Source organism: Girardinichthys multiradiatus, chromosome 21 (assembly GCF_021462225.1).
Source record: "Girardinichthys multiradiatus isolate DD_20200921_A chromosome 21, DD_fGirMul_XY1, whole genome shotgun sequence".
In the NCBI taxonomy this organism is placed as follows: domain Eukaryota; kingdom Metazoa; phylum Chordata; class Actinopteri; order Cyprinodontiformes; family Goodeidae; genus Girardinichthys; species Girardinichthys multiradiatus.
In genome coordinates this window covers 22,016,981-22,044,379 of record NC_061813.1, presented here as the reverse complement: position 1 = coordinate 22,044,379, position 27,399 = coordinate 22,016,981, and the positions used below count along the sequence as shown (strand labels likewise).

The following is a 27,399-nucleotide window of genomic DNA, read 5'->3' as shown; positions in this document are numbered from 1 at the left end:
GTCAGGAATCAAACCCAGGACCTTCTTGCTGCAAGGCAACAGTGCTACCAACTGCACCACCGTGCAGCCCAGTAATATAATTGTAAAATGTGGCAGTAATATAATTGTAAAATGACTTATGTGCAGTGCAAAGAAAATGACATACAGGTCCTTCTCAAAATATTAGCATATTGTGATAAAGTTAATTATTTTCCATAATGTCATGATGAAAATTTAACAATCATATATTTTAGATTCATTGCACACTAACTGAAATATTTCAGGTCTTTTATTGTCTTAATACGGATGATTTTGGCATACAGCTCATGAAAATCCAAAATTCCTATCTCACAAAATTAGCATATCATTAAAAGGGTCTCTAAACGAGCTATGAACCTAATCATCTGAATCAACGAGTTAACTCTAAACACCTGCAAAAGATTCCTGAGGCCTTTAAAACTCCCAGCCTGGTTCATCACTCAAAACCCCAATCATGGGTAAGACTGCCGACCTGACTGCTGTCCAGACGGCCACTATTGACACCCTCAAGCAAGAGGGTAAGACACAGAAAGACATTTCTGAACGAATAGGCTGTTCCCAGAGTGCTGTATCAAGGCACCTCAGTGGGAAGTCTGTGGGAAGGAAAAAGTGTGGCAGAAAACGCTGCACAACGAGAAGAGGTGACCGGACCCTGAGGAAGATTGTGGAGAAGGGCCGATTCCAGACCTTGGGGGACCTGCGGAAGCAGTGGACTGAGTATGGAGTAGAAACATCCAGAGCCACCGTGCACAGGCGTGTGCAGGAAATGGGCTACAGGTGCCGCATTTCCCAGGTCAAGCCACTTTTGAACCAGAAACAGCGGCAGAAGCGCCTGACCTGGGATACAGAGAAGCAGCACTGGACTGTTGCTCAGTGGTCCAAACTACTTTTTTCGGATGAAAGCAAATTCTGCATGTCATTCGGAAATCAAGGTGCCAGAGTCTGGAGGAAGACTGGGGAGAAGGAAATGCCAAAATGCCAGAAGTCCAGTGTCAAGTACCCACAGTCAGTGATGGTCTGGGGTGCCGTGTCAGCTGCTGTTGTTGGTCCACTGTGTTTTATCAAGGGCAGGGTCAATGCAGCTAGCTATCAGGAGATTTTGGAGCACTTCATGCTTCCATCTGCTGAAAAGCTTTATGGAGATGAAGATTTCATTTTTCAGCACGACCTGGTACCTGCTCACAGTGCCAAAACCACTGGTAAATGGTTTACTGACCATGGTATCACTGTGCTCAATTGGCCTGCCAACTCTCCTGACCTGAACCCCATAGAGAATCTGTGGGATATTGTGAAGAGAACGTTGAGAGACTCAAGACCCAACACTCTGGATGAGCTAAAGGCTGCTATCGAAGCATCCTGGGCCTCCATAAGACCTCAGCAGTGCCACAGGCTGATTGCCTCCATGCCACGCCGCATTGAAGCAGTCATTTCTGCAAAAGGATTCCCGACCAAGTATTGAGTGCATAACTGTACATGATTATTTGAAGGTTGACGTTTTTTGTATTAAAAACACTTTTCTTTTATTGGTCGGATGAAATATGCTAATTTTGTGAGATAGGAATTTTGGGTTTTCATGAGCTGTATGCCACAATCATCCGTATTAAGACAATAAAAGACCTGAAATATTTCAGTTAGTGTGCAATGAATCTAAAATATATGAATGTTAAATTTTCATCATGACATTATGGAAAATAATGAACTTTATCACAATATGCTAATATTTTGAGAAGGACCTGTATATATTCTTTTCTCACTTAATGGGTCTCTTTATTTTTATGAATATTTAAATTGTAGATTCTTACCAGAGACAACAAACAAGTGAATGAACACACATGGAATTATGTAGTAAACAAAGTGTCAAATAACTCTAAACATTTTTTATATTTTATATTTTCACAAAATAGCCACCCTTTGCTTTGATGACTGCTTTGCTCTCTTGGCATTCTCTCCATAAACATCATGAGGTGGTCACCTGAAATGGTTTTCAAAGAGTCTTGAAAGAACTACCCAGAGGTTCATTGAGAGACGGCCAGAGATTAGTATTTCAGTCATTACAGAAAAGGGTGGCTACTTTAAGGATTCTAAAATATAACATATTTAAAGTTATTTTACAATTTTTGGTTTGCTACATAATTGCATAATTACACATAATTGTGTTCATTCACTGTTTTGATGCCTTCATTGAGAATCTACGTACAATGTAAATAGTCATAAGCCTAAAGAAAACCATTAAATGAAAAAGGTGTTCTAAAACCTTTGACCGGTAGTGTGCATACATGTTTTTATCTTCTCATTCTCTGCTATGGATTAGATTAAAAAAACATTTCTTTATTACTACTCTTCTTTTTTTTATTTATTTCCACCTGTTTAATTTTATTTCCACTAATTTACTTGTAGTTGTGGGAGGTTTTCAGAAAATCCCAACTTTATTTGAGAGCCTCAAATAAAGGTACAGCATTTAAAGCTCCATTACCCAATGTTATTGTTGGAGCACACAACTTTTCTGTTCACAATCTGATTCATTTCCCTTCAATATAAACTGCAGAATAGCCCCGTGGGTCTGAATTGTAGCTGTCCCTGCAATTTGTGAAATACCCCGCAGGTAGCTAGGACTTAAAAGGGTCTGGTTTATATTTGTCCAAGACGGCTGGTGCAACCAAATCTTTTCCAGCTAGCTGTGCCATATTAGAATAGTAACAGAGATATTCTATACTATTAGTGACAAGTTCTGCCTCACATAGGGGTTCTACGTGCTCTCTAGAATATTCCTTTGAAGGCCAAACCGCCTAAACCATAACAAGTAAAAGGAAAAAGTTCCTGTTTTTTTTTCCTGTGTGTTCCAATTTCAGGAAGCACAGCATATACACGACATGGCAACACTACAAGTGCAAACAGTGTGAACTGTCTTGAGACAAACTGCAGCACCTGCCTTAGCTTACATGGCTAAGGGGAGACACCTACTGAGATGCTTTGATTCCATGCCTGGTCTTTCCCCCTGGATCTCATTATGAGAAGGTTAAAATAAGGCCAATGTTTAGCTTGGAGATACACAGAAGTGATTACAAGACTGGATACAAGCACATACGTGGGAATCTTGAAATGTCCTAATTCATCTCCATCTCTTGTTTTTTCTTTTAATGGAAACCAGTGACTTCTTGAATAACTTGTATCAGGCTCTTTTTCTTTAAACATATTGTTTGAAAAGCCCAATCAACATATTTAACTGATTTAAGATGCACCTATAGTCTTAGTGAAAGTGGATGGATAATTATACATACTTTACTACCTCTGTTTACAAATAAAAACCTGAAAAGTGTGGTGTTGTTTTCAACCAACCTTTACTCTAAAACCCCCAAACAAACTCCAGTGCTACCAATTGCTTTCAAACGTCACTTAATTAGTTAACCTAAGTTTGTCCACCTGTGTGTAACACAATCTCAGTATAAATCCAGCTGTTCTGTGAATGTTTGGTAGAGAATATTAGTGAACAAATAGCATTAAGAAGACCAATGAATACATGAGAGATCAGGAATAAAGATGTGAAGAAGTTTTAAGCAGGGTTCAGATTATCGACCAAAAAGGTAAACAGTTTGGCAAAACTGCAAACTCGCCAAGATATGGCACACTTTACAAAGGGATTATTATTTAGAGAAACAGCCAAAAGACCCATGGTAACTCTGGAGGAGCTGTAGAGATCCACATTTCCGGTTGGAGAATCTGTCAGTAAGATGACTATCAATGCCAGAAAGAAGAAAGACACTGATAAAAAGAAGGCAATTATAAACACAAAATATGCAGAAGAAGGTGCTCTTGTCAAATAAGTCCTATACTATGTACGGAGGAAAAAATAACACTGCACATCACTCTGAAGACATCATCTTCACAGCAAAACCTGGTGGCAGAAGCATCATGGTCACAGTTGATGGAAAGCTTGATGAAGGTAAACAAAGGCCAATCCTGGAAGAAAACCTGTAACAGGATGCAATAAACATAAGAGTTGGGGGAAGGTTCACCTTCCAGTAGGACAACATTAATGTGTTAGAAGGGCATGGTCAAAGTCCAGACATAACAATAATTGACAGTTTAAAGAGAAGGCTTCTTGATTTAAGTCATTACTGTGCGGAGTATAAATAAAAGAGTAAAAACAAAAAAGAACAATAGCTTAAAATCCTCCTGTTTGAGGGGGACAGCAATGATTTTAATGGTGACGGTAATGAAAATACCAAACCAATGCGTCATTTTGTTTAACAAGGCATAACTTTATTTTATACACATAACTTTATCTCCAAAGACTTTGCACAAATCAGTGGGGCATCATAAACCTTAACATATCAAAACTCTCCCACAGTTCCTTGTTTTTTTCTTTTCATAAAATCCTCAAAACAAGTACATCTGCCTTTCACATCCCCAAATGGTACATACAGTATGACCAATTAGAAACAAAATATCTAAGTTTTTTTTCCACTTTCAAACATTATCATATGTGCATTACATTACCAATTACAAGCAAAGGTTATCTTCATTGTCAAAATACAGGTGTGCAAATTGTTAGAAAAATACCGACTCATACCAGATTCTGGATTGTACTCTGTAAAAATCCTTACAAACAGTATATAATAATCTATATAGAAATGTCTCCAACATGCAATGTTGTATTTCAAAAAAAATATCCAACAAACAGGCTGTTGTGTTAAACCTTCTAAAAGACTAATTTTGCCCTTTTTATTGTCTACAGAATATTACAAGTTAATTTCAGTAGCTAGTAGGTTTTTCAGTAGTTTGCCCAAACGCCAAACTGGTACAAGAATTGTTCTAAACTGACTTTTTGCTGCTCGTTTTAATTATTGACAACAATCAAATCTAACCTTCAAAACAGATTTCCAGACATTAAAACCTAAATATATATATTTTAAGCCCTTTTTTTGCGATGACCAATGTTTTAACAAATACATCAGTTGTACAATGAATAAATAATCCATCTTTGTAGAGTTGACAGTAAAACATCCACCATATAAATAACCACTTTGGAAATCAAAGAAACTCATGCCATACCCGCAACAAAAACTACAAGCAGCTAGGATGAAGCAAGTCAAAAGCATGGTTCAGGTGATGACAACAGTCAAAACATCCCCCCCTACAACAGAGTTAAGACAAGGATGGCATCTATTTCCCTTCCCTCCCTTCCTCATCTCTTTTGAGGTAAACAGGAGCACTGTTAAAGACTTCTAAAAGGCATATCTTCTTCTCCCTGAATCCACATTCCCCATGGTCTAAACCTGAATAAACTTTCACTGTCCACAAAATCCAGTCTCATACACATGCACGGCTGGGCCTTTTTACTCAAGCAGCTTTGGGGAGCTGCAGTTTTGCATCTTAGTCGTGGTGTGAAACAGTGAAAGTGAACAATGAACTTCATTAAAGCGGAAGGGTATAGGCATGTACAATAAAATATATTATTTCCTCTTCTCATTTCATAAATAATATAAGACATTTGTTACTTCACTCTCTCAGAGCTGTCTGCCTTTTCAATAATAAACCAAGTTTATCATCACAATTCCTGCCATTAATGAATGCTGTATTTCAACAAACCAGGCTATTCAAATTACCTGTGTCTGACAAATAAAAACTGATTTTATAAGAATAGCAGAACACTATCTCTGGCAAAACAGATTATCAGCCTTTGAAAAAAATAAACATATTGCACTTTAAGTAACATGGATGTGTAATGTCAAATTACAGCTAAATTGTTAGACATGAGTAAAATTTAAATAAAACGGGAAAACAAATTTGATTTTACTCATCCTCCGACGAGATTTCTACAAGCATAAGAATGCAAGTAGTCAACATTTGGAGGACAACTGAGAATAAAAAGCTTCATGAGAACAACAAACAAAAGATTTAAAACTGTACCATGCACGGGGAGTGTTTCAAAAGCAGTGTATCTTGGATTACAATGGACGGAGCTTGAGAAAGCTACAGGGATGTTTGGGTTAACAGAGTAAGACTGGCTAGTGACCGTGCAAGCACTGACTGCTGGCAACGGTCGTGCATGGTTTGCTCTTGCAAGAGTGGCTTTAACCCCAGTAAAACCCTCCAAACACCCGAGCCCCAAGCCCCTTCCACCAACACCGCCCCCCTTAGCCTCTGTCTCTCTTACTCTCTTGGCCGCCCTGGGGCTGGGCTCACATCTCCCCATCAAAACGTCAGATGGTAAAATAGAAAGGCAGCTGTTTGCTCCCGTCAACTAAAAGTGCATCTCCACACTCCTCCAGCAAGGTCCGTCAGCACACTGCTATCTCTGCCAAGGCAGTAAGAGTGAGCTACAGAGACCTGAGCTTGGGTCAGCACACATGTAGGTTTCAATAACTTCTTATTTCATACTTTGTATGTTTGGTTTTTCTGAACATTTTTCTTCTTTTTTAAACTCACTAGAAATAACATTTCACTTCTGCTAATACAGAAGCCAAAGGAGTGCTAATTGACAGGGCTGGCCCTAAAGAAGGCCAAAGACAGTTTGATAGTAGTGATGCCTCTCTCCTGATTCTCTTCAGTGTCATGCTGATTCCTAAACACCTCCGGCCACCTCTGTTTCTCCCTGGTGCCATTTTCACTTTTCAAGGCCGGCAATGCAACTGTACCAGTTGCCATGGTTTCACTGCAATGTAGAGCAGTCTGGAATTAATTGGCCCCTTGTCAAATTTCAGATATAAACAGATAGAAAAAAGATATCTTTATAGACCACGTGCAGCTTATCATGTTTGCTTTTCACCTAATTACGAAAATATTGAACATAATGTTCTATATAAATGAACTTACCATAGAAACAGCTTCATCATGTCAGAAAATGGACAAATATAATTGCAAGGCCAATATTCAACAGCATTACCATAGCAACAAGGATTGAATTAGGACCCTGCAAAAACAAAAAGTAACGTTAGTCTATACAGTAAAAAAAAAAAAAAAAAATTACTACTTTATTTAAACACTAGTTAGTTGAAAGGGATTAAAAACAGTCTTGCCTGTACGGTAAAATTAAGCTTTGGCTAGCAACTAGTAACCTTAGCATTGCGTAGACAGCAAAAACAGAAGTTAAAAGTCACTTGGCTCACTCAAGAAATCATTTTAGACATTAAACAAGTTAAAAATTGGGTATTTCCTCCTCATATTAAAAACAAAGTAGGTTATCTTTACAAAAACTTACCCAATTACCAAATACTAAAGTTAGCAACCTGTGGTTAGCTTAACCAACAGAAGCTTAATGAACAACAGCTTAAAAGGGGACAGAATAAAAAGAAACACATAGGTCTTAAAATAGTTATTACTGTGTTTGAAAGTATCACAGATTTACCAACTCTATCACTATATTGTATACTCTTTATATTGTGCTCAGCTTTGCCACCATTCACTGTGAACCGTCACAAATATACATAGCAGTGGTAAAATCTAAATCTGAGGTGATGAAACCATAATCCCCTCTATTCTTAATGCAGACATTATATTTGTTGTTTATCTGTGTACACATACTCAAGAGTGGACTAGAGCTGTAACTAAATCACAAACTTAACTAGGCCTGTAGAAAAATTAGAATGTCACCCATAGCAAGTTTCTTTTTAAATATTTATACAAGGGAACTGTTATTAAAGTCGTAGGTTGCTGGCAAATAATTCAGAAGGGAAAAAGTCTTGATCAGCTTTGAATGATTTTGCCCCTTTGCCAAATCGTACCCCAATTTTATCCCGTGCTACTTTTATTTCAGACCTGCAAAAAAAACATTTAGTGTCCATGTACTTGAACCATTTAATACAAATTTTCTGTTCTGATTTAATCAGATCCTGATCTGATTAAATCAGTTCTTACAAAATATGACAGGTTATAAACTCTGCTCTAACCAGAATAACTCTAAGCAACTCCTGCAAAGGTATATTATTTAGTGGAGTCTTACACTGTACCAGGAAAACGTATTTGCCCACAACACATTTCCTATGTTTTTTGCTTTTTGTCACACCTAAATGTTTCAGATCCTCAAACATGTTTTAATATGACAAAGATGACTAGAGTAAGCACCAATGATGTTTTAAAATAAAGACAAAAGCTATTCAAAACTGACCTCTTCCTATGCAAAAACGTATTTGCCCCCTAAAGCTAATAACTGGTTATCCCACCCTTCGAGGCTACAACTGCCATCAAGTCTTTCTGAATGCTGGAACTTAGTATTTTACATCGATGTGGAGGAACGGCTTGTTAAACGTCGTGCCATCAATCAGATTTAAATACAGACTTCAGTCTGATTAGGCCACTCCAAAGCATTAATTTGAGCCTTACAAAAGTGGACTTGCTGGTGTGTTTTGATCCTCGCCCTACGGTATTAACCAAGTGCTTTTAATCTTAAAGTCACAAACTAATGGCCGGACATTCTTGTTCAGGCATTTCTGCTGAATAGTATGAACTGACAAATAGTTGGTGGTATGAAACATCTAATGGTAGACAGCACTATTTCTACCCTAAAAAGTCGAGACGGACAAGGCACTTTGGTGTCGGCAAAAATGTTTGATGCTTCAGGGACTGTGGTGTTAAGGACTACCGTGGACTTTGGTTAGACTACAGCAGTGGCCCTCAAATGGCGACCCGCAGTGTACATCCGGCTTGCGAGCTGTCTATATCTGGACTCCTATTTAATGCCTGCAGCCTGCGGTCAGTCCGGATCCTGATAAGGGAAAACACATATGCCTTGAATCCCAATGCTGGGTGTTGATCCGGTCCGGATTTGCCAGGTCTGAAAACAGTCACTGTGTGACTTTGGTTTGGCTAGCACTTGCTAAAGATGTGACAACAATGCATTGATGGGCTGTTACTGATTCAAAGAGAGTTCACCGCTGCAGCGAGAATGGTATTTAGAAAAAAATGACATTGTTGACGTTGCTGAGCAGCGGTCCGCTGAGTTTGAGTAAAAATGGCATGCTGTCAAGTTCCCCGGTAAAAAAAAAGGTGGACATCAAAAATCGGCAGTTTAAAGAGGAACAGACTTAACATTTTATGTTTATTCTACCTACAACCAGCACAAGACCAATGTGCTTAATTTAAATTTCTTTTTTGCAGGGGGTTCTTTTTCAACTACTAAAATTTATATTGTAATGAAAATTACATTTTATTTCAATATGTATGTATGTTTGTTTTTTTGAATGAAAAGAACATTTTGTTTTGAACATGAGAGTTCAGGCTTGTGGCTTGACCAATTAAAATAAATGGACCTTTGACTATTTGAAAACTGTCATTGTGGACCTTTATATTTTATTTGAGTACCCCTGCACTACAATGTACTTACTGTTTCTTCGGTGCTTTCTGCAATCTCCATGCTTGCTTTCTTTGTGTCTGCAAGGCTCTTTGGTTTTAGGGAATCTTGCTTCCTGAGTTTTGGGTCACTCTTGCTCTCCCGAATGGAAGGTGGCTTAGGAGTAGGGGTAGGGGAGCTGTAGGACTTAGGTTGTGGGGGCAAACGTGCCAGAGCCTGGGCACTAGGCTCTTCTTCTGCTTCCTCAGGTTCAGGAGGTGGAGGGCCCCGTGGAGGGGCCTTGACGTAGTAACTGTGGTACTCAGAGTGGAGCTGTCCATTCACTGGAAGGGTAGGAGGCTGTGAAGGAGGCGCAGACACTGGGGTTGATTGCTCAGCTTTAAATGGTTTAGGAGGAGCTTCAATATGTGCATGAGAAGTCTTGGGGCCATCAGTGAAGGACAGCCTCTCTTCTTTACTCAGCTTCCTGCTAGATCGCTCATCCTTGCTGGTCTTATAACTTGATTTTTCTTCTTTGCTTATCTTACGGGATGGTTTTTCCTCTTTGCTCGGTTTGTGGCTGATGCTGTTGCCAATCTGGGCAATGTTCTTGCTAGTCTTAGGTGAGGGGGGAGGAGTGGCTGCAGGACTGGCCACAGGAGAATGGGGTGGAGTTGTGCCTTTGCGGTAAAAGTGGGGGGAATCATGAGGGGACTTTTCCTTCTTTTCAACAGGGACCTCTTTAATTTCCACTGGTTCTTTTAATTGTTGTTTTATGTAATCCGGTCCTGGAAAGGAAAAGAGAAGTAACAGTCATTTTTATGGGGGCCTCATTCTACTTTGAATCATTACTGAGAATATTTAACAAGAAAATACAATTGTAACTTTTATAACTGTTGGGAAACCATCTTGCTAACATAATTGATACTTTAATTGGAAAAGAACTCCCAATTCATTAATGAAATTTCCTTTTCTGTCCTGTGCACTATCTGATCTCATTTTACCTCTGGTGCTTTTCAGAACTTCATGCCAAAATGTTGATTGTATTTGGCTACATTAGTTTTCCAATTCACCTTTAATATCAAACTAAAAGCCAGGAACAGTCAGTATCGCAGAGCAATCACAGTACAAACTTAATAAATCTTCTCAACTGGCATTTGGCCTAATGTCTTCATTTTGTACATGAGAATTTCTTAATAGCTTTCCGTATAATTTACAAATTACAAATTTACAAAAACATTTAGGAAATCACATGAAAAGGAAAAAAACGTTATCGCAGAGTACCTTTTTTGATACACAAAATTGGTATTGATTAATGAATCATTAGGTCGAAAACGTTTTACAGCTGTGTCTTACAGTCATGCTTTTTATTTATTTCTTAATAAAATACACACTTGAAGCAGCTGGTATGCAAATATCCCAATCAAAGGGGAAAGTATAACCAGTCCTATATCTGTGTAAACAGCCTTACTGTAGAATACTGGGGGCCTCCAGTACTCATAATCTCCAAGTATCTTTTAGCTGTGTGGCATTCCTAATGTGTTTCTGAACCACCATGCCCAGTAAGACCCACTACAAAGAGAAACAGGGACATGTAAACATTTGTGGGACTTAACATATCTTCCCAGCTTAATTTCACACCATAGCTCAATAAGAGTTATGGCTGCATGGGCGGGACTGAGTAATTTCTCTTTATTTGGGGACAGATTCTGGGGGGGGGGGAGGTTATCCAGGGATTTTCTCTATGGTTTTCGGCATTTAAATGACCCCTAGCTTCAAATCCTTGCAGGCTGGATGCTGCAATGAAAATTATTTTTATGTGATTCAGATAAACTTGCACACAGAAGAATTGGTATTAAGTAACTTTTGCTTTTAAGAAATTTGAGCTGGTGTACATCCTCTGCATTGGACTTGGAGGTATTTACCCAGTGAATTATGTCAAGTCAATGGGAACCTGCACTGGAACGCAAGCAACGTTTGTGTTTTTTATGTGCGATCTTCTAAAAAAAGACATTATAACATGCCATGTTTCTTGTTATGACTGTGACACATAAACAAAAACAGGTAGACTAGTGAAGTGTTTTTTGTCATTTACGTTACATATACATCTTAATGAATGTAATAAAAAAGCAATTTACTCCAGTAACTAAAAAAAAAATAAAAAGAGTAAAGCTCATATATTATATAAAGTTATAACACAAAGAGTAATATATTTCAAGCATTTACTTCTGTTAAGTTTGACTGATTTTGACTAAGAAGAATTGTGACTATAGCTTACGGCTAACGAAATTCATTCATCCATCCACTCTATATCATTGCAGGGTCTCCAGTGGTCATTGGGCAAGAGGCGGGGTACAACCTGAGAGGCAGGGTAAAACCTGGACAGGTCGCTAATGCATTAAAAGGCAACACAGAGAGATACAGGACAAACAATCATGCACACACTCCCAAATACTCCCTGTGCATGTATGGGTTCTCACAGAGCAGAACATGTAAACTCCATGCAAAAAGACCCCAGGCTTGGATTCAAACCAGACCTTTTTGCTGCAAGGCAACAGGCAACAGTGCCAACAACTATACCACCATGAAGCCCTATCTAAATTACAATTAAATTTCAGTTTCTCAGAGGTTGTAACATTGCATAAGACAAATGAAAAATTACTTAAGACCAACAAAAAAATATTTTTTAATAAAGGAATGTCATGTTGTGGCCACTGTCCAGCAGACAGTCACTGAGCACCAAGGGAAGCCCGAAAGGTCATTGCTGAAGAAGCTGGCTATTCACAGAGTGCTGTTTCCAACAATATCAATGGGAAGTTGAGTGGATGGAAAACGTGCGGTAGGGAAAAAGTGCACCAGCAACAACAATGACTACTGCCTTGACAGGATAGTGAAGTAAATCTCAGTCTAGAGTTTGGGGCAGAGTTTGACTGAGAGTCAGAGTGAGAGCTTCAAGGAAATTGTAGAACACTTAATTTCCCTCTACAGGCTAATTTGAGATGCTGATTTCTTTTTCCAGCAAGACCAGACAGCTATACGAACTGCTGAAAGCACCAATACTTGTTTTAATGACCATGGTATTACTGTGCTTGATTATCAATCAAACTTGTCAAAACTAAACCTCACAAACAATCTATGGCATATTGTCAGGAGGCTGCTCATACATGCAAAAACAGGCCAGACTGAGTATTAAATGTACAGCACATGAACATACCTTACAATAGACTGAAATGTCTGCATTAGATATTCTTTTTTATTTTCTTATTTAATATAAAATGTTTTGAGAAAATAGATTTTGGGTTTTCAGTAGCTCTAAGCCATAATTATCAAAACGACCAGAAATAAATGCCTGAGATTTAATGCTCTGTTTGTAATGAATCTATATGATGGGTGCAGAAATAAACTAGCTTTTCAATGATATTCTAATTTGCTGATGGGCCTGTATATGTCAAAAACAATATTTTCCACCATTCCCATATTCCTTCTGAGATCATTGTTGCCTCTTTAATCCTACTAGAATTCAAGCTTTTGTCCAAACTGCAGCAGTTTGCCAGTTCTGCTTATGTTAATCCACAGCACATTTTCTGCTCCAGTGCACTCTTAGCAAAACATGAGCACTCTCTCCTCCTCACACACAAATGTCGGCAATCATACAGCTATACAAAACATAACAGATCAGCCCTTTATGACCCAGCCTAACTCCTCCTGACCTTAATATGATTTGAACAGCGGTTAAAAAAAGAGAAGCTTTTTCTGCAAAAAACAAAAAACAAAAACATGACACTGACCAGTTTTCACATTTATTGCCAGTGGGTATTAGACTTCATTCAGTCAAACCTTCCTAGCCAGCCTGTACTTCATAATTCCATATTATAAGACATTTTTAAATGACCGTTATTGTTAATTACCACTTAAGTTTTTGAAGAGCTGACGATCAAACACCTACGCAAGGCTGTTTTTCTTTATAAAAGATGACAGGGCTTCCCTGATGCCTTGTCAGACTATCAGACAACAGTAACCACAGAAAAAAATGTCTCCAAGCATCTGAATCTCAAATAGTTCATTTAAGTGGTTTGCTGGTAAAGTATGTCACCATGTACTTATTGGAAATGAAATGCACCTGCACTGTCCATTTTTTATCCATGATCTATTTTACTTACAGCACATCTTTAGTTAAGATGATAATATTGTAAGAATCATGCATTTCAGGGGGAAATTGCTCTAAAGCCTCTCAGGGCTTAACAGGTTAAAAACAACCTTTGTACAAATTTGTTTTTTGCCACAAACCAAAATAAAAAAAGCTTTTAAAGTTTTTCATTTTGTTCTCCCATTTGACATGCCTGACTGGCACAGGCTGATGGTGCAGCATGCATACAAGCAGGAAATAACATCATGCCTGGAGAAGAGACTAAAATTTTCACTCTGTCTTGCAAGAAATGGTTTTTCCTAGAAATCTTTGCAATTTGCAGCACCTATTCACTCCAAAGTAGAACACTGTTTATTGTCACCATAATTAGTTCAAAAACTTTAGTACTGGTACACAGAAAAAAATTATACCAAATAGAAATCACATTTCAACATGTATGCAATATCTTAAATGTAAGCTCTATCCCATAGAAGGTCATATGAACACCAGCATATACATGATATAATGCTTAGTGGACATATTCTGACATTTTCAAAGTGAAGAAATTTACAAAACTTTGAAATGCGTCACGCCATTACCTTTCCGACAACAAAGTAGTACAGGTAAGGCCCCATAGTATGTTTTGTAAACATGAAACTTTTAACCAAAGCATTAATTTTTCTGAAGCCCATGTGACCAATTTGAATCAAATTAACCCCTATAGCACCGCACCTTAGTTGGCTTGACAAAAATATTCAAAATACTTTAATTTGCTTGTTGCATCTATTCCTATGAGTGTGTTTGCAAAATGTACACTTTTTTTTTTTTACAATTTACAAGTAAAATAGTTAACATTGCAACAGAAAATATTGCTAAATATGGTAAATTTGCTAAAATATGCCAAATTGAGTAAATGTGGAAAGTGGGGTTTGCTGAAACATCACCCCTTGTGGTGGATTAAGGACATGACAACTTCACATTAGGGTTACACAAGCAGCAAGGAAAAAATAAAACACTTTATTTTTCAAAAATTAAGATATTATCAAAAATGTTGTTACTTGTGGTGCTTTTATTTAGAAACAGAAATAAAACAACACATTAAAAACTAAATCTTCACTTGCTGTTGACACTTACAAACTTGCATTAAGTCTACAGCACAGCTACCCACTACAGGAAGTTAGAAAAGCAACTTTTTGCAACTCCCATGAGCCTCTTGTTCAAAAGGTTTTGAACTGTATGATTTGCGTCTTAATTGAGACAAACATTGTAGTAAGCGTGTTCAAAAGTTTTCAAACCTTAGTTTCACCAGTAGTAGATCTCTATTGGATTTTAATTCTGCATACACTATCAATCAAATGTTTTACATACACTTTCTCAACCAATGGGTCTCTTTATTTTCAGTAATGTTTACATTGTAGATTCTTATCGAATGCAATAAAACTGTGAATGAACCCACATGGAATAATATAGTAAACAAAAAGTGTGAAATAACTATTTTTATATTTTAGATTCTTTAAAAAAGCCACACTTTGCTTGGATTACTGCTTTGCACCCTTAGCATTCTCTCCATAAGCTTCATGTGGTGGTCACCTGAAATAGTTTTTCAAAGTGTCTTGAAAAAACTAAAACCATCATTTGCAGAGAGATTACAAAGCCTCCAAAGGTATTTCATCCAAATGCATCAGTCAGGAAAGGAATGCCAACAGGATTTAAACATATACCATTTTATAGTATAGACAGACATCAGTTATTTGATCAAAAAGTTGTAGTTTTGAGACAGAGACTGGCCAGGGAGGCTGCTAAGAGGCCAACAGCATCATTGAAGGGGCAACAGGCGTTCCCAACCAGTACTGGTTAAATTCTGTGACAACAGCCTACTGTTTTCTTCATATGTTTGGACAGGTTTAGTTGCACTGATTAAATTTCACATTTTCATTGTCCTATTTTTTTAAATCAGAAAAACCTTGCATTTTAACAGAGAAATATGGACTTTTGACAGCCACTGTATGCATGTATACATAAGAACTTACTCACTGCATACTGTCCAAGACAAATAAAATAAATTTTTGTTTTACAAGTATATGAAATAATTTTAAAATGTTAATATCTGGCAAAGAGCCTTTCTAAATGTTTGTGGGAATGACTAAATATCTGAATAATGAAGGTTAGGTGCTATTTCAATAGGTTTAACTAAAATTTGCAACATGAAATGCCATTAAAAAGAATTAGGTAGGCTGTTAATAAAACACTTTATATTTCTGTATTCCTCAAAGTGTCAGGATCTGTCTGTGCAAGGTTTTGAGTTTTGGTTCTTTGTTTGCTTCTCTGCATATCCCTGTCTGTGTTCTCCGAGTTACTCTTCATTTTGGATTAGGTTTTTGTGTTTAGACTACTTCCTGGATTCCTGAGTTATTTCAGTTAGTTTATATTTTCCTTATAGATCTGGTTCTCCCTTGTTAATGTTCTCTAGTTCATTCCATTGTTTACTTGCTCCAGCTCAGTTAGATGTTTTTCTGTTCATGCTCCTAGTTATGCTTCTGTTTATCCTTGGTTCCTGATGTGCCAACCAATGTCCTGCTGCCACCTTGGTCCTTCACCACCGCAAACCACGACAGTACGACCCGAAGATGAAGGAAGAGAAAACATGGGCTCAAATACAACAGAAACTCAGGTGAGTGCCATCAAACCAAACACAAACAGGTGCGGATCATGACAGAAAGTCATAAGAAGTTCCTGCATCAGATTAACATAGGGGAAAACTAGTGAGTGAAAGCTTAAAAATCACCTGCTGCTATGAATACACAGTAACACCTGCTCGTGTCTGCCTTTTAGCCCTGACAGCTCCTGGCTTTTATGACCCCACCTGGTTCAAGTGCACCTTGACTGGGTCAAATAGGACGGAGCAGAATCCGACGTTCCCTCCCCTCCCTTCAAACCCCCAACCCATCTCTCTGGTGAGCGGCTGAAGGAAGGAACAGCTGCTGTGAGGGGTTAGGAGCGAAGTCCTCTCAGTGCATAAGGATTTCAACTATGGCTCCATTAGACCTCTGTGAGCACACATCAGCACCAAATATAGCCCAATTAACGTCACGCCACAGACCACGCCTAGAAAGCCCTTACTGCTCCCCCTCCAGGGTGCTGTGTGTGTGAATCAATCGTAAAGGTCAGGGTCCTATTTACTTTGACCCTCTCTTTCCTTTTGAAGCACATACTACCAATCTTAGTGATAATCTGCTATGAGTCTGAAATGCTAATTACAAACAACAAGCGGTATGGACCCATAGTTGTAACTCTATCATTAAAAGCTGACGTATGAAGAGCTGAACATTTTGGAAAGGAAAGCAGATTAGATTGGAAAGTCGTTGCATTCTGATAAAATTTACTCTGAATTGTTTTTTAACACCACATATCTTCATCTTCTAAGTAAGTAAATATGTTTGAGAGTAGCACTACATTTTGCCCTGTGTAAGCTGCAAATATAGAAAACTGTTTACATTTAAGCATGAAAAACCAGTCCAGGAACAAACCAGAAATCAACCACCAATCTGGATAATCTAACTTCCTTTGTATCACAAAAACATTAGGTCTTTCAAATTAAAAAAACAAATTAACACATGTTGAATAAGTTTGGCTATTTGCAGGTGCCTGTTCGGCTTTCAGCAGGACTTAACTGACAAGCTTACGTAACTAAACGTTTAAATGTTGCGGCTCATATGTCATCCTGTGCTGCACATTATTATGACATCGGCCGCTCTCTCATTCATGATCCGACTTATAAGGCAAGGACACTCTCCGTGCGCGCGCATGCACGCAGGCACGCACGCACACACGTGGACTTGGAGAACACTCAGCCTGCCAGGCATGACCACTGTTTTCCACAACACAAACAAGCTGCAGGATGTCTCTGGCCTTGGCTGGCCATTTCTGTGGCTTAGACAGCGACATGCTTGAATGGAGCCAATTGTCAATCTTTATGTCACCTACTATTTTGTAGTGGCTTTTGGCAAGGGCCCAAAAGTGGCTTGCTCATAGGGCTAAATATATTCCACCAAAAGGAAGGGGCGAGGGTAGCATTGAACTTACTCTGTAAATTAAAATAAACATAAAGGTGTGGCATTGTTTGTCTGAAGATTTAAGTTCTTTTTCAGGGAGAATTAGGGAAACCTTAGCATCAAACATATAATGCTAGTGGTCTGAATAAATTCACAGAGTGAGTAGTATCACAAAAAACATTGAGCATTTTCCTTATCAGTTGTGTTCAGGCTCACAACTAACTTTTGTTTCCACTTTTAAGTTATAAGAAAAATGTGTAAAAAAGCTTCAAAAAGATAAAATTGTTAAAAAAGGGTTAATTTATACATCAGTGTATAGCACAATGCCAACCTAAGGAAGTAATCATAGCTAAGTCTCCAGCTTAACTGTGAGATTAAGTTGATGATCTATATGGATATCTGTTCAACGAATTCCAGAGAAATTTTGTCTGAGAGCAGTAGGAGACCTAAAAGACTGGTACCCAACTAAGGAATTCGAAGGAACTCTGTGGTGAGCCAAGTCTGCTTGTACTGTCAAAACGGTTTTCCAGCTGATTTTATCATGGCAGCCTGTCGTTGTGTTATGAACCTCAAACTAATGCTATACATGTGGTTTATAGGAGAAAGTAAAAGTGTTGATATTCATGACATGGCTGCTAAAATGAAACACTCTTTCATTCATTTGGCTAAAACACATAGAAAAACAAATTGTCATTGTTGCAGCTAAATATTATGGTAAACCATGCTGGGGGTGGGAGGGTCGTGTTGTAGAAAGTAGTTACTGATTTATTTTTTTATTGTAGTCATCAGATGTTGTGCATTGACAGCGAGCACATTCATGTAAAAACCTTAATAAAAAAATCATTTTCTTATGCTAGACACTTCCTGCATGTTGTGATTTTCATGGTGTATCCCACCTCTTGCCCAATGACTACTGGAGATTGACCTCCAAAGGTAAAAACCATTGACATTGAGACATATTATTTATTTATTTATGCTGGTACTAAAGAGATTTGTAGGTTTTATGGCACCAAAATCTGATGAGATCTGATCATTAAATACCAAAACGATTATCCACCAAACTCCTTGATGCTTGCCTGAAAATGCATTAACTGAGAACAGTTTACTCTTTTGTAACACTTCTGTCTCTTGGTCCCCCACTTCTGACCTTAGTCAAATCACAACTTTTAAATAAAAAGTATCCCAATCTGATGATTTATGTAGTATTATATGCCTGCCAACACCTTGTCAAACTCAACTTACCTTGTAAAAAGACTAAATAGGGCTGACTTGACAACGTATGCTTTGAAAACAGCACGCCTATTAAACTGTCAGGCAGAGGAAATGTGAGAACCCCATAGGATAAGTAGAAGGAAACTTTTGAAAGGGTCCACTTCCACCACTACTCAGCCTGTCAGCCAGAAAGAAAATCAAGAAACAGAAATGCTTCCATCTTTTTATTTGGCATTGCCTTTAACAATTATTTCCATTACAATAAGCCTTTGAGAGCAGGGAAAAAGACTTCCATTCAGAATACAGCGGTCTGCTTTAGTAAAAGCACACAGGCCTTGATTGTAGTGTTTGAAATAGTCTTCAGTGTTTCAACTGTTTCATTACACAGCCGTGACACCAGTCTCTCTTTGTTTGTGTACCAAGCAGAAGCTAAACAACAAGCTCAAATGTCGATATGTAAAGCTCTAATGTGCACAAAAATCAACTTCCCAATTGCTAACCAGTCACACAAAAAATTTATTTCAAGGACACATGTGTTGCATTGAGAAGGGGGCATAATGTGAGAATTGCTCATAGATGGAAGTTACCATCAGCAACTTTGCAACACCAGTAACAGCAACCTCATCTGTGGTTCAACGATGTCTAAAATGATTGAAAACGTTGTCTAAAGCCATTTCTACATGCATGGCCAGGCAAATGCTGGGACGGATTTAGTCCAAGAAAAGTATTGCATTTCACCAAAGGCACTGACCTCCTTAACCCCACAGTGCCCCTGCAGCTTGAGTCTGGATAGATGGTTTCCGTGTCCAAGTGTGCTAACCAACTGGGACCTTGTCAGCATAGCTTTATTCCTATTTTGGTCTTCTACTGTTTCAATATAGCATTTTAAAAGTGGGGACGACGGAAATCATCCATGTCCGTTGTGTTTATTGTGTCTTTTTTTCTGAATGCTAGCTTGATCTGGACTTGCTTTATCTTCGTGGTTAAAACTGTTTGAACTGAACTGGACAGTGACAGAGGGACAGAGGTTAACTTCAGGGACTGTTGTTCTTCATATACAGAAGGTGGTGTAAAAAAGATCTTGCGGCACAAGATCTCAATATTAAAACAGCACCAAATTTCTCATCAAGGTGAAATGTGTCTCTCAAAGCCCTATGAGGCTGCTGTTTTGGTGTAAGTTGAAGTGCTGAGAAAAAGTATTTATCCACTTACACATTTATGATATGTTTGCTTTTTGTAACAATTTAATGTTTCAGATTAGCCAGCATATAAATGAAAACCTGATTAAATAGAAAAAGCAGTTTTTAAATGATTAGTTTTTTATTAAGAGAAAAAGCTATTCAGACCAACCTGGCCCTATTTGAAAAAAGTTATTGTCTCCCTTGGTAAACCATGAACTGTAATTAAATCAATTTTAGACAGCTACGTTCAACTTCACCAGCCACAGCCAGGCTCGATTAGTGCCAGATCTGTAGAATCAAGAAATCACATAAATAGATAAAACGTACGACAAAACAAAGTATGCCAAAAGATCTCCAAAAATCAGCACATTCTGCATCAATCTAAAGAAAGATAAGAACATATGAGAAAGAAAGTCATTAACATAAGTCTGGTCAGGGTTACAAAGGCATTTGTAAGGCTTTGGGACTGCATCAAACCACAGTGACAACATTTATACACAAATGGAGACAACATGGAACAGAGATAAACTTTCCCTGGAGTGGATGGCCCACCAAAATCTATCCAAGAGCACACTGACCACTCACCAAGGAGACCACCAGAAAACCCAGAATAACATTTAAAGTACTGCAGGCCTAATTTGCCTCAGTTAGTTGTTAGTCGTCTTATATTTGCCAGGAAATATCTTGACAATATTATATGGACTGACAAATCAAAAGTGGGACCTTTTGGTGAAGGTCTGGGTAAGCTTTGCTGCCTCAGGACCTGAACCACTAGATGTAATAAATAGAGCCATGAATTATGATTCACCAGAAAATCACAAGAACATGTGCAGCCACCAGGTTCTGGCCTTAAACTCAAACACACTTGGGATATGCAGTAGGACAATGGTCTAAAACACACCAGAAGGTTCACCTCTGGATGGTTAAAAATAAACTAAATAAATGAAGGTTTTGTAGTGGTCTAGACAAAGCCTTGACTCAAATTCTATTGAGTTGCTGTTGTATGACTTTAAACATGCCAACTATGCATAAAAACCCTCCAATGTGGCTGAATTAAAACAATTGTTAAAAGAAGAGTAATCCAACATTCGTTCACAGCGATGCAAAAGACACATTACCAATTTTCACAATTAGATTTAGGTGCAATGACTTTTCACAAAGGGCCAGGCTTGTTTGGAGAGCTTTCATTCCCTCAATAAATGAAATAATTATTTGAAAATTACTTTTGTATTTACTCAAGTTGCCTTTGCCTGATGCTAAAACATGTTCTATTATCTGTAAGGAAAATAGGGCAAAATCTGTAATGAGAAAACTATTTTTTAAATTATTTTAAAAATATTACTTCAGTTGTTGTCTGGTTGCATTTCAGAGTTGACCACAAATGGGACGGACTCAAAACACCCAGTTATTTGATGACTGAAGACTAGAGGTACACCGATTGATCGGCCCCAATTTCCTTGATTTTGGGAGACTGGTGATCGGCCGATACTTAATTGTGAAACTGATTTTATCCACCAATCTTATCTATTTGTCTAACTTGTTTGGCAAGTTTTGTTTCTTTTTAAAATGGGAAAAATGAAGGACTAAAGGAACTGCAAAGTTTTAAATTTTTATATTTGAGAACACCGCCTTATGTGCAGTTAAAACAAGTTTGTATTGTTTCAAGGGTATTGTTCAATGTTCTTCAATAAAATAACATTGGAACATTGAAGGTGTATTGTGTGTGACCTTACAACATCTGACAGTGTCAGTTATTAAAAAAATCAGTATTGGCTAAAATCAGAATCGCCAGGTCAGCCTTTTTAAAGATTGTAATCAGTGATTGGCCAGAAAACTGCAATTGACGCACTCTTACTGAAGACTCCTCCACAACTTCTGAATAGATCATATGGCAGCATTAGAAAAATAAATTACAAATGGTTTGTAGGCACAGTAAGAACACAATGGATGGCTTTTTATTAGCTGCTAATGACACTAAACATGCCAAACTAAAGGGCAACTTCATTGTTTTTAAGTTAATCTGGACAGAAAAATCTAAGATCTAAAATACCTGAAAGTGCTTAATTCTGCACTATATAAAGATTGTTAAAATCTGACATTTGTGAAACCTTTATTTGTAAAACACTTAAAAAACTGCTTTTTCTGTAGTTTTTTGGCTCTAGAACTACCTTAGATTTCAGTAAAGAGTGGTCTTTTGTGAACCAAAACACTCTAAACTGAATACAGACTCGTTAAAGCACAGCTTGAGATTTGTGAAGTATTTACTCCAAGGCTAGCAAACAAACAAAAAAGATGATTCTTTCGTATAAATATCGGTAATACCTCTCTTGTAAACCCAGAATGGTGTTTTGTGTCGTCTTGTGAACAAATTTTATTGATACATCTCTTATACCCAGACGTGTGGTGTATGAAAGGTTGCTCTGAAATGTTACCTGGCTGGTAAAAGTTGGGGGAGAGCTCCCGGGCAACCGCCCTGGCAATTTCCGATTCGTGTATGGCAGAGATGGCGGCTTGTTCGGCAGCCTCGCTTTTTGTCCTGGCGTGGGCCGTCCTGGAGACAACACAGAGAAGAACATTAGAAAATAGAAATCACACATTGCAGGAATACAGAATACAGATTCAGGTCGCCCCTACAAAGGAACAGACAAACACATTTATCAAGACCTTTTTATTTTGTAACAAAAATGCTTTTTGACAGTTACAGATGCCATGTTTTGATTTAATGGCTTTCTTCTATTATCATTTTTATTTCCTTTCCTCTCTATTCACTCCACACCAGGCTGTATGACTCAGCCAGTCCCTTTTGGATAATGTAACCCTTTCACTTGTCTTGCTATCTGAAATCCAAATCCTGATTTTCCAATGAAGCAAAGCCATATCCCAGCAGGAGCTTAATGCACTCTGGAGCACCAGACTGGGCCACCACAAATGGTCCATAAGAGGGACAAACACACACAAGTGAAGACACAGAATGTATGATTATTGTAATGAATTGTACCACTATAGAAGGACTAAAAAGGAGAAAAAACTAAATGTATTGAGAAAGTCAGTCAGTCAGTCAGTCATTTTCTACCGCTTATTCCATATTGGGTCGCGGGGGAGCTGGTGCCTATCTCCAGCAGTCTATGGGCGAGAAAGTTATCTATGAAATTTATTTAATGGTATATTCAAAGCAGCCTTTGAAAATGGATATTTGTTCCTTAAAAAAACAGATGTGAGCATGAAACAAACAAAGAAAAAAAAATCAAACAACAATATAATACAAAGATTGTTTAGACTGGTTAATGGTCACTATTTTCACACCTTTTCAGTGTTGGCCATTTTGTGGATGATCTTTAAGGGTATGAAAAGGACCCTTCTGCCATGATCCATTCTAGTCTGACGATGTGTCAGTTCCTACCCACCTTAGGGACATTTTCTAACTGCTTTGACAATCAATAATGTAGTTTTCTATCTTATGTGACTGTAAGGAAATGTGGTTTTGTGACTACCAGGAGTAGCTAATAGCAAAAATGTTCAGAAGTCATTTTTTTCCAGGTCCGGGTCCAAGTCAAGCCTCAAGTCTTTGATGGTCTCTGACGGCTGAAATAAACATTCTCATGTAATTTAGATTGCCAATAACCCTGCATTGCTGTAGGTTATAAACTTTATTCATGAATTGTTTAATCCTAAAGTGAAATTTGACACATTAACATGATTTTTGTTTCAGAAAATTTTATTCAGCATGCCAGAAACCCTGTTATGAATTGATGTGAACTATTTTGAAAACTGATTAGACATAATATTTACTCAATTAGAAATAAAAATAGGCCTTAATCTTCAAAGACAAATAGTGCAAACTGGTTAACACCTGTTAGGGTGGCATTGCAAAATTAATCAAACGACATCAAAATTGTGTTCTTAATCTACATTTGAAACATTTGTTGTCAAGTCTGACAGTTAATATGTGCCAGTGTACAGTATAAGTCACAAAATAAAGGCTGTGCCACAAGCAGTGAGCAAAACAGTGAGAATGTGCAACTTATGAATTAATCTAACAGGAAGTTCTTTGATTTTTGGAATGCTGGAAGTGTCTTTGTTTCTGAGGGCATAAATGGTGCGTTTATTTTGTTCTGAAATGGACCAAAGTCATTAACACAGAGTTCAGTTTTAAACAAATTCATATGGTGATTGTTATAAAAGAACTGCAGACATAAAGAGATTGTTAAGAACCATTAATAACCTGCACTCTGCCAATACTCCTTGCTAAAAGAAATAAGCACAGCTTTTCACTGGAGAACAAGCACATCACAAGCATGATTTACTGGCTTACTCTCACCACTGATTACATTTGATTAAGACTGTTTAAAAGACTCATGTCCAAAACCTTGAGTCTGAGTCAAGTCTTTAGACCGTTTCGTCTAAGTACATCTGAAACAATTATTGTTGCAACTGAAGAATTACATTTGAGTCTGACACTTGAGTTACCATCTTTGACTCAATAATATTTTGGGCTTGTTTAAAGGTTATAATATTACATTTTTCCTAAGAGTTGACAGACCAAACAAGAATGAAAGCAACAATCAGTGGAAATAAACCGAAACTTTTAAAATTATTATTAATCTGCATAATATAACAAAATGCAAAATGCAAAAACATTTAGCTCAACAGAAAAGCCTGACTTTTAGGAGAATATTGCAGGGCTGCACGGTGGCGCAGTTGGTAGCACTGTTGCCTTGCAGCAAGAAGTTCCGGGGGGGTCTTTCTGCATAGAGTTAGCAAGTTCTCCCCGTGCATGCGTGGGTTCTCACCGGGTACTCCAGCTTCTTAATTACATTTTTTTATTTTTCCCGTCAATCAAATCAAGAGGGTTCAGGCCAAAAATGCAACATAGAAATAGTTTTAAACACAATTTCAAACAACAAAGCATTTGAAAAAAGTAAGCATAAGTTCTAAAACCAAACTAATTTAAAAAACAGGTATAACAGCTCTTACCTTATAAGCTCAACTATGGATTCGGTAATACATAGTTGAGCTGAGTTTACTTAAAAAATGTAACAACAACACAATAAAACAAGAGTTCCAACTGAATAATGCACTTATTTAATACTGGAGTGCTGTAATATTGCCAATGTGCAAAAAAAGGAATGACAGGATACAGCTGCAAAGTTCTAGCATCGCTGTAAGTATCAACAGCTGTGCCGGCTGCCCTGATAAACCCTGCTCATCCATCTTCCTCTCCCCTTTCCCTCCTTCATCCCTCTCTTTCAATCAACGCTCAGTTTCTTTTTTCAATCCTTGATCTAGCTATTGACGTCTGCCCTCATCCGTCTGCATGCGCGTCGCTCCCCTCCCTCAGCGTCTTTCCATCAGACAGATTCTTCTACTTCAAAATACTCCTCTTGTCCTTGGGCTTTTGCTGTCTTGTTTGAGACAAGCTGGACAGTGAAATATTAAAATGTATGAGAAGCCGCAACAGAGCCAGAAATAAGTCAGAACATCACCCGCAGACAAAAGACACACTAAGGCTGAGTGGTTACGTCTGGAAACTATGGAGCTGCTGCTGACAAAAACTTGAGTTTAATGAATTTTAACACGGTTACAGAGTCTGACATGCTTTTGAATGAGTTACAGGTTGTTTTTTTTTTTGGCTATTTGCTGACACAGTGTACATCTTTATAATCTTATAGACAAACAGTTAGAACTGACTTTAAAGCATTCCCGTTACATCACAATGTTGACCTGCAGGTCGCAAATGTTCAATTGCCATGCACGTTTCCAGAGGGCCCGATATTATTCTACTGCTATTTTCGTGGCTGCACACAGACATGACTGTATTCAGCAATGGCCATGACACTACCCAATGGATGTGAGCACAGTGGACAGACCGAAGAAGTGATGCAGACTGTTCCCAGACAGGATGTCTGCTGGTGGGAGGTGACAGGCAGAAAATGATGGGAGTGGAGGTGTGATAGAGCACTGGGACAAGAGGGGGTGAAACGAAAGGTGATAAAATACAGGCGTGTGCAAGGAAGACATTAAAGGAATGGTTGGTTTTGTTCTTGGCATGCGCTACATATGAGAGGGTTGAGAAAAAACAATACATGCATTACATTTTTGGTGCTATTGGGATTGTATTTTGTCCACGTTTCTGTGAGCAGCAGGGTAACAGATAGAGATGTACTTTTCTAGGACAATACAATGTCAGATTCTTTTTCTTAAGGTTTTGACCCACTAGTTTTCATTTTGGCTGTTTTCTCTTTAAGAACCATAAATGTAACTGTAATTTTCCCCCTTAATTTCTTTTTGAATCGTAGCTTGGCACAGCTGGTATTTACTCTGTGTCACAGTGTCTTTACCTTCTTGAAAATGTGACTGCAGCTAAATAAATGGCAAATTACAGTTTGATAATCAGAACAATTACACTAATTAAGCTTTATGTGGACATTTTAACACAAGAATACACTCGTTCAGATTGCCTGGAAGTGGGAAAAAATTTCACATCTTCATTTTGTTTGGTTTACCTTCTCCACTCTGTGACGTTAAAAACTGCCGGCACAATGTCATGCAACAACAACAGCTGCTTGTTTGGGGTGGGGTGGGGGTGTGGGGCTATTGCTTGAAACTGGGACTGGTCAAGAGCAAATAAAAAGCATGAAACATAATAGGTAAATTCTCCTGCCAAAACCATGCCGATTTCCAGTTTCTGTTCTTACTTTTAAATTCTATTCTATCTTCTTTGTTCTTTTATGTTCTTTCTAATTGCTTTTTTCACAAGAAGCTGCCCACAATGCGCAGCAGGGAGGCAGTGAACTATCCAGCATTTTGCTTCGTACATAAGATGAATGTGGCAGGTTCCCTCCCCGTCTTTGGTTCACAGGATAGTCCATTTGCACTTCCCACTACAAGAAAACCACACATTTTCAGGTGGACTAAAGTTCGCTTCTTTCGTCTGAACCGGAGATCGAAGGAGCCTTCACACCTGCTCAAACAGAGTAAACTATCAAAAGAAATTAACTCTGGTCCACTGAAAATAGGCCTAAACCTCTCTGGTGTGAAAGCATCTGATTAAACTTGTTAAGTGGTAAAATAAAAAAACAGAAAAACCTCCAGAAAAAATCTTATATCCTTTAGTGCCCTCATATGCCCATATGGTTTAGATGTTAATATGGGATTTGCATGGATCTAAAACATATAGATGGAAATAGAGGAGCCGAATGTCACAATGCTATTGTTAGCCCAAAATAAAGCTCACTTACCAGAAAACCATCCTCACTTAGCTATGTTACAATCACAGGCTGCACTTTAATCACATTGTTAAGTGTTGGATGACATTAAAGGCTGAAGCCAGCCAAACTGAACATTGGCTGGTTCCTGTTAAAAGCCCAGCAATCGGGGCAACCCCTGCAACAAGTTATATTTAAAATACTGACATTTCCTTTTCAAGAAGCTGATGCTGATGTGCAGATGACTTTCATGAACTTTTGATTGGTTTAGTGTTTTGTTTAAGTACTGAAGAAATGAAAAATGCAGCAGTCACTGTTTTTTCCAATTGAAGGAACT

General features: G+C 38.0%; 1 protein-coding gene across 2 annotated transcripts in view; it reads right to left on the bottom strand.

Annotated features, from left to right (window-relative positions):
• Nucleotides 1–4,256: 4,256 nt before the first annotated feature.
• jph1a (junctophilin 1a) overlaps nt 4,257–27,399 on the bottom strand; it is a 52,846-nt gene continuing 29,703 nt past the window's right edge. Inside the window, exons 3-6 of one of the 2 annotated variants that reach the window (XM_047349437.1) lie at nt 22,290–22,408; nt 9,341–10,074; nt 6,835–6,931; nt 4,257–6,707 (exon numbers count right to left, since the gene is read on the bottom strand). In XM_047349437.1, coding sequence (XP_047205393.1) covers nt 6,851–6,931; nt 9,341–10,074; nt 22,290–22,408 — 934 coding nt within the window. In that variant the 3' untranslated portion in view covers nt 4,257–6,707; nt 6,835–6,850. The remainder of the gene's footprint in view (nt 6,708–6,834; nt 6,932–9,340; nt 10,075–22,289; nt 22,409–27,399) is intronic. The other variant, XM_047349436.1, reaches the window with a different exon arrangement.